General features: G+C 42.3%; 1 protein-coding gene across 1 annotated transcript in view; it reads right to left on the reverse strand.

Annotated features, from left to right (window-relative positions):
• RAB21 (RAB21, member RAS oncogene family) overlaps nt 1-5571 on the reverse strand; it is a 43106-nt gene extending 37535 nt beyond the window's left edge. The window contains exon 1 of the mRNA XM_024576272.3: nt 5177-5571. Coding sequence (XP_024432040.3) covers nt 5177-5323 — 147 coding nt within the window. The 5' untranslated portion in view covers nt 5324-5571. The remainder of the gene's footprint in view (nt 1-5176) is intronic.
• Between the last annotated feature and the right edge of the window lie 2656 nt (nt 5572-8227).

Below are 8227 nucleotides of genomic sequence, written 5' to 3' on the forward strand. Positions count from 1 at the left end.
CCCATTTTATTAAAAAGAACCTGCTTACAAACATTAGAATAACCAACATCCTGATGGCTATGTAAGTAGAAGCCAAAATTCAAACCGAAGTTGACTCCAGGGCCATTGTTTTAATCTCAGGCTAAACTTCCTCTCAGAGAAGAGTTCAATAAATGGGAGCTGTTACCATTAAATGCAAGGACAACTAGTGTTGTACAATATACAAAGAACAGGGTAGGGAGACAGAACCCAGGGGATTGGTAGCTCGACTCAAGAAACTGAGAAACAAGTTGAAATTTCATATCCAAGAGAAAACACAGCAATTTCCTATAGGTTAAATTCAGGTATTAGGGCTGTCAGGGGAGCATCTTAGAGGTTACAAAGCATGAGACTTACTCAAAGGAATGAGCCTTAAGACATCATTATGGCCCTGGCTGGTGTGGCTCAGTGGATTGAGTGCCAGCCTGTGAACCAAAGGGTGATCGGTTCAATTCCCCATCAGGGCACATGCCTGGGTTGCAGTCCAGGTCCCCCGTTCAGAGAGCCTGAGAGGCAACCACACACTGATGTTTCTCTCCCTCTTTCTCCTTCCCTTCCCCTTTCTAAAAATAAATAAAATCTTAAAAAACCAAGGTATCATCACAGTTGTACAACATGAGACTGCTTCCTTAAGCATGCATGCTGGGCAAGATTTCTAGAGCCTTACATGTTTGCCACATTATCCTGATTTTTTTCAGGGGAAAACTTCTGGCCTGGGACTCCCAGATTAAGCTACTGTTTTTGGCTAGAGAAAATAAAAAGGAACATTTACCAAAAATAACATGTACCCTTTTATCTGTTTCTCTATTTTTAAAATAATTGTTTCAAAATCAATTCATGACTCAAGAGCCAAGCTTGCATCCCATCCCTGGGATGCAAGCCTACAAACACTAGAATAACCAACATCATGATGGCTATAAGTAGAAGCCAAAATTCAAACCGAATCTAACTTCAAAGTCTTTTCCCTTTTTACCACATGGTATGGCCTCCTAATGCAGAAACACAGTGCTATCTTGTCTTCTGCAAGAATCTGACAGCATCTTGTGACATCCCCTGTGGGCAAGACTAATGTAGCTATAGAACAAAAAAGCCAGGCGATTTGTAATGCTAGAATAACCATTTTCATTAAAGGTTTTGTATACACCAGGTAGTAGCCCACAGCAGTAAGTCTTATGCTTTTCTTTGCTTCCATTATCATTAATATGTACAACACTCCATTAATAACTGTTTCTCACTCAAGGTGAAAGAAGACTGTGGCCCATTCATAGCCTGAAGAAGCCCCACTCTAAGATTCCAAATGTCTAGCCTTGACCAGTGTGGCTCAGTTGGTTGGGCATTATCTCACCAGGTTCCATTCCCAGTCAGGTCACTCACTTGGGTTGCAGGTTTGGTCCCCAGTTGAGACAACCAATTGATGTTCTTTCTCATGCTGATGTTTCTCTTTCTTTCTCTCTTTCTCCCTCTCTCTCCCTCCCTCCCTTCTCCTCACTCTAAAAGCAAATAAATAAAACCTTTTAAAAAATTAATTAATTTAAAAAAGATTCAAAATGTCTAAAGAAAAATACATTTCTAGTCACGCATCACTGGGCTACAGTAAGACTTGCTACAGAGCTTTGTACTTGGCCCTCTCCCCCTTCTTTCAAAAATGACCTGATGAGACAGTGAAGATTTTTACCAAATCTTCAGGTGATAAAGTTAATATGAGTAGCTAATCCAGATAGTAGGGAGGGACCACGCCTTATTCTTCTTTGCATGCCCAGGGCCCAACCAAGTCTATCAAAGTTGAATTTAATGGGTCAAACACATTAGGGACAAAAACCAACCAACCAACAAACAAAAACACTTAACTACAAACTCCAAGAAAAAAGAATTTAAAGGATGTGAAACACTTTTTCTAAAGTAAGTAACACTAAGATAGCAGCGTGACATTAATATTAATCAGTGTGACAACTGCCCAAAAAGATCATAGAATCTTTTCTACTTCAGTGTTAGAAAAGGATTCTCAGAAGGGGAGGCAATACCCTGCACTTCTTTGCTCAGTTCAAATAGCCCCTGGAATCACTGCTACAGCTGAAGGCAACACATTGTTAAGGAAACAGGACAATGAATAAATAGTGAGTGTCTAGAAAAGATGTCAAAATAGTGAAATGATTTAGAACAGTATCACAGGAGAGCCAATTAAAGGAACCAGAGCTGTTTATTCAAGAGAAGACAAGACTCCAGGAGATGTGATAGCAGTCTTCAACTATCAGAAAGGATGTCATGTGCAACCAAGATTCCGCAGCAGGACTGGACTGGAAACTACAGGTTAACAGATTTTGGCTTTGCACGTAGAAAAAAAACTTATTGGAAATTAGACCTGTCTAAAAATAAAACAGGACATAGTTTTCCACTTTCCATATTAGTTCATCACACCTCGAAGACAAAAGTGGACAATCACTTGACTGAAATACTAAACAAAGGACTGAAACAGAGAACCACGAACTATCTTAGGTTTCTCTCAGTCCTGTAATTCTTTGAAATATGAATGTATGAGAGTGTACTTTATAAAACACAAATTGTACAAAGATAGGTAATAAGTAGTTTTGTTGACACAAAAAGGGGAACTTCCTGTCATTATCTTCTGATGTGTGATCTATTTGGAAATTAAAAGCATACATGGATATGTTTTATGGATCACAATGAAGCCAAATTTCTCTGAAAAACCATTAGGATGAGATGAGATGAACTGATATCTAAGAGAAAAAGATGAGATATAATACTGTTTCCATACACAGGTAGACAACAAAATCCTCAATTCCGTAATATAATCCAAATACTATTGTGATGAGTTATATAGACTTCAAAATCTAGACTGCTATGCTCTGATACTGGAGATCTACCATAATTTCATCCTCTCCTGTGCAGACTGCACAGGACCTTGTGCAGACTCCTGGGATGTGGTAAGGAGAATGAGCCTGGGCACAGGCGGGGCTTTGGGGACCTCTTTCTGGAGCTGAGTTGGATGTGAGTGGACCTCCTATGGACAGCCTCCAGCGGTGGTTTTTCTGAGATACTTAAAAATCTTTAGCCTACTTTTTACCTTTGAGAGTGTTTTTGGAATATATAATAAAAGTGTAATTTTTAGGGAGTGCGGAGGGGACAGTGAGGAGAGGGGATTACAGGAACTACTATCTATAAAGGACACACGGACAAAATCAAGGGGGAGGGTGGAGGTGGGGGAGGGAGATGGGTTCAGCTGGGGTGGGGTGGAGGGATGGGGAGAAAAGGCACACAACTGTAATTGAATAACAATAAAAATTTTTGAAAAAAGTGTAATTTTAGGCTGAAGGGCTAAATTATTTTTTTAACTGAGAGCTCAGTTACAATGGCATTCTCTTTTATCTTAGATTTGTAGCATAAAGGAAACCACTAAAAGAGCGGTTTGCCAATATCCAGAGGCCTGTGACTTAAATGCTCAAAAATAGTTCAAATTTCAGCTTGGGCAGCATGACTTGGGGCGATATAATGACCAGTAAATTACTCAACTTAACCAAGCCTGTTTCCTCACCTGTAAAATGGGGCTAACAAAACTACCCACCTCATAGCTGTTATAAGAATGAAATGACAAAAGAATTCAGCGTATTAAGAACTTGATGTTAGCTATGCTGTTTTACCTAAATGAATTTCTAAACTTTCTAATGATCAGAGAAATGTACTTATTTACCCTACAAATCTTACTAGGAGCACTCAACAACAACTCATTAGTAAAACTGTGTAACTGGTCTTGTACCAGAATGTAAGGGGGGAAAAAGGAGTTTCCTGGCATTCACTTTTTCAAATATTACGCTTTACCCAGGAGTAAAAAATAGAACATGCCATCAGAACTGGAGCATCTTTGTAAATTCTATACTCAGTAGTTTAATAATAGCATCAAGCATCATAAGTCACAACAATTAGAACATTGTGAATTCAATTAAGTGTTCATGCTCTTTACACACTCCACAATCATTCAGATCTATGGTGCAATTTGGGGAAATAGTAATAAAGATGGAGAGCTTACACTGGACCAGGTCCTAGTCATTTTCATGCGTATTTGTCCTGACAACCCTATGAGCTAGATAGTCAGTCTTATTGTGGCCATTTTAACAGATGAAGAAACTTAGCTAGAGTCAGATTAATTAACTTGCCCAAGATCACACATCTAGTTAAAAGGATGGAGGTGGGATATGAACCTAGACAATCAAGCTCAAAAGTCTACTGGATTTTACTGTCTCTGACAAGAATGATTAAGTCAGATTAGTTAGTTATTTTTCTTCTAACACATGCAACCTGATTTCTCCGGGAGAGAGAGGAGACTACTCCTGCCTCGAAGGACTGGTTTCCGTCCCAAGAATGATTACATTCTAACACTTTTCTGAGTAACTACAATGTAACCGCAGAAGAAACCCCGCTCTATATCACAAGCAAAGAAAATAAACAGCAGCAGCAGCAGCAGCAGCTACGCTGTTACTTTGAGGACCAATTGTTAGCCGGTATTCACGTGACGTTTCCGTGTGAATGTGGGTCGACCGACCCCGCAGAATATGACTGACCCAAAAGTCAGAACCACGCAGGCAGCAATGAAACTGCGTAACACACAGCAGCAAGCGGTCATTTCAAAATCCCTCCAGAGATGAATGTTTTGCCAATTTGCACGTTACTCAAAGACAGAACAAACTGAACTTACATAAACACTTAGTCATCAGTAGGCACTAAAGTTACAAATCACCTAGTTCGCAAAATCAAATCCGCAGCCAAGTTCCTAATTTCGAAAAAAAAAAACAACAAAAAGGCAGATGACACTTGGTGACTGTAGGGTGAAGGCACCTAGGCCCCAAGCGGAAGTGAAACGAAGGGGGAAAACTAGCCCAGCGATGGGGACTCCAAGACAGCCAGCCAGGGCACTGGGGACTTTTCAGGGTCTTTCCACTCCCCTCCCAACAGCCCGTCCTTACGCCTACCGGTCGCCCCGACCCCTCGCGTCTCCAGGGCGAATTTGGAAGGAAAGTAAATTCGAAGGCGGAGGTGCCAGGCCCGAGATTTGTAAGCCCAAATCCAGGACCCTGGCAGCAGAGTCCTCACGGCCCCGGACAGGTAGGGGCCCTCAGGCGCCACCTCCCGCTCTACGGGCCCGCACCTGCAAAGTGGTGATGTGCTTGTCGTTGAACTTGTTCTCGCAGTAGCGCAGTACCAGCGACGTCTTCCCCACGCAACCTTCCCCCAGCAGCACCACCTTGAAGGAATAGGCTCGGCCCGCCGCCGCCCCGCCGCCGGCCGCAGCCATCCCGTCGCTTCCCGGCCACCCGCACCCTAGAGCAGCGCCGAGCTCGCCACAGCCGCCGCAGCGCCTTCACAGTCGCGGCCCTTGGCACTGGCTCCCAACACCGGGCGTTGTCTCCACTGCCTGCTGCGGTGAGGCCTCGAAGGGCCGAAGGAAAGTCCGAGAATGAAGGGCCCCAGCAACCACGTCAGGCAACCAACGAAAGGCGAAGAACACTCCCTCTCCGCCTCCCTCTAATGGCGTCTCCTTCCTCCTACGTCACACCTCGGGTCACGTGACCGCCGCGGCCGCGGGCGGCCCCGGGAACTTAGCCCAGGAGGAGGGTCCTGGGCGTGGGCGGGGCTTCTGGAGCCCCTTCCCCTGGTGGAGTCGGCTTTGAGGGGAGGTGTTACGTGCAGTCTGTGCTAGAGCTGGGCTGCCTGCCACCACACTGCATTTTGCGGGAGCCTGGGGGAGCAAGGAATGAGTAGATTGAGGCAAGTCCAGCTTAGGTGAAATGTCGAAGTACAGGACGTTATCGTTCTTGTTCAGGGAATGTTCGCAAGGCTAATGACCGCTCTCACACCTGTAAGCCAAAATGCCAAGGTGGGAAACTTAATTGAATTTGATATTGATACCTTCAATATCTTGACAGTATTTTTCTGTGGGATCCCAAATCATAATTAGTGAACTTCTTTTAGCTCCCCCAGACCGCCAAGTCTCCTCTTCATCTTTCAGGTCTCAGCTTAAACTGGAAAGGCTTCCCTGACCACCCATCTTTCTCCCTCTGTTCTTCCATCCCTCTCCTACCCTACCCCGCAAGTTAGGCATTTCATGACACGGATATACCTTCTTTAGTAGTGTTTACCACGCTTCATGGGAATTACTTTACTGAGTATTTGTCCTTCTTAGGCTGTAGATTTGTTAAGGACAAGAAAGACTTGCCCATCTTTGAATTTCTGACTCCAAGCACTAAGCACATACTGGGAATTTTATGAATATTTGGGAATGAATGAGCGAACAATGAATAAATGAATGATACATCTAAAGCCATTATGCTTTCGCGCCCTAGCTTTTGTTATCCATGAGGCTTCTGACATTGCAAAATGACTCCACCTTGATAGACCTGGCTTGTTTGATGATTGCTTAACTTTTCTCATTGGCCTCCCCTTTCTCTCATGAAAAACACTCTTCCAAGAAACCATACTAGTGTTTTTGAAAATTTGCTACTAGAAATCTGGTATCAGTTAGGCAAACATTTTTTCCCACCAGACTCCTTTTCCACTTTGAACCAGATAGTCCTTCATTCACTCAAATATTTGAAGGTGCCCACCATATGCCACGCCCTGTGCTGAACAACATACAATGTCTGTCATCAAGAGCTCACATTTTAGCAGGGAAGACAGACATGGTAAAAAAATACATAATAAATTCTTTCCTCTTGACAATACAGTTAAGAATAAGTTGCAAACTTATATAGGGACCCAACTAGAGTAACCTAGGCGAGAAAGGAGAGCTTTGCAGAGTGAACATCATGCAACAGCCTTGAGGTAGGAAGGAGCAAGTATCTAAAGTTAAGCAATATGCGAGAATGCAAAGAGAAAGGGAAAGAGCATCAGGGGAGACAGGAAGAGAAGCCAGGGGTCAATACTGAAAGGATCTTTCAGAGAATGAACGATTTTAATCAAGAGGGCTGACATAATCATATTTGACTTTTAAAAGGTCACTCTGGCTTTACCATAATTTGGAAAATGAATTAAGAAGGATAATATTGCCCTGGCCTCGTGGCTCAGTTGGTTGGAATGTACAGGAAGACACTCCAAAAAAAAAAAACGGTTGTGCGACCAATCCCAGGTCAGGGCACCTACAGGAGGCAACCGATCGATGTTTCCCTCTCACATGGGTGTTTTCTCTCTCTCTCTCTCTCCCTCTCCCTCTTCCTCTCTTTCTAAAATCAATAAACATATCCTCAGGTGAAGATTTTTTTTAAAAAGGATAATATTACCTAGATTTATTTAAAATCAGTCATTAAGGAGACCTTATGTTTTTATTAAATATACTCATGATTATATCTGAGGACATATTCTCTACTTCTATCGGCACTCCTCCTTTTAGGGCCTTTACATATTCATGAGTACTTTCAGAATTAGAAAGAAAATTCATTTTGAAGGAGCACCTTCAACTGTCTGTTCTGAATTCTTCATATTGAATTCAAATCTACCTCTTTCTGCCTGCAATTAATTGTTTCTGGTTCAACCTACCCGGCATTTATCTAATCTCTATTCTTTGTGAAACATTTTCATATGAATGAAGAAAGCTATGTGATCTTCCTTTAAACCTTCTCTTCTTCTATTTTCAAATAGCCAGTTCTTTCAGCCACTCTTCAAATGATACAGATCCCAGATCACTTAATAGCTTGATCATCTTAGAATCTACATGCATTACTTTGCATTTATCACTGAATCAAAAAGTTAAAAATTTTTATTGTAAAAATAATTTTGAATGATAAAATAATTTTTCAGGTTTAGCTTACATTGGGATTTAAAAAGTATCACAAATGTTCGTGGACTGTGATAAGTCAGTTTGGCAGTTTCTTTCTTTTTTTTTTTTTTTTTTAAGACAGGGAGAGAAGCATCCATGTGAGAAACATCACTGTGTGGTTGCCTCTCACACGCCCCCTACTGGGGATCTGGCCTGCAACTCAGGCATGTGCTCTGACAGGGAATTGAACCAGCAACCTTTTGCTTTGCAGGCTGGCACTTAATCCAGCGAGCCACACCAGCCAGGGCGTTTGAGCACAATTTTGAACAAAGTGGGTAAATATAAATGTAAATTGTAGCAGATTGATAATGTCCCCCCCCCCCCCAAGATATCAGGTCCTAATACCTGACACAGGTAAATGTTTCCTTATTTGGAAAAGGGTATTTT

Source organism: Desmodus rotundus, chromosome 3 (assembly GCF_022682495.2).
Source record: "Desmodus rotundus isolate HL8 chromosome 3, HLdesRot8A.1, whole genome shotgun sequence".
Classification (NCBI taxonomy): Eukaryota; Metazoa; Chordata; class Mammalia; order Chiroptera; family Phyllostomidae; genus Desmodus; species Desmodus rotundus.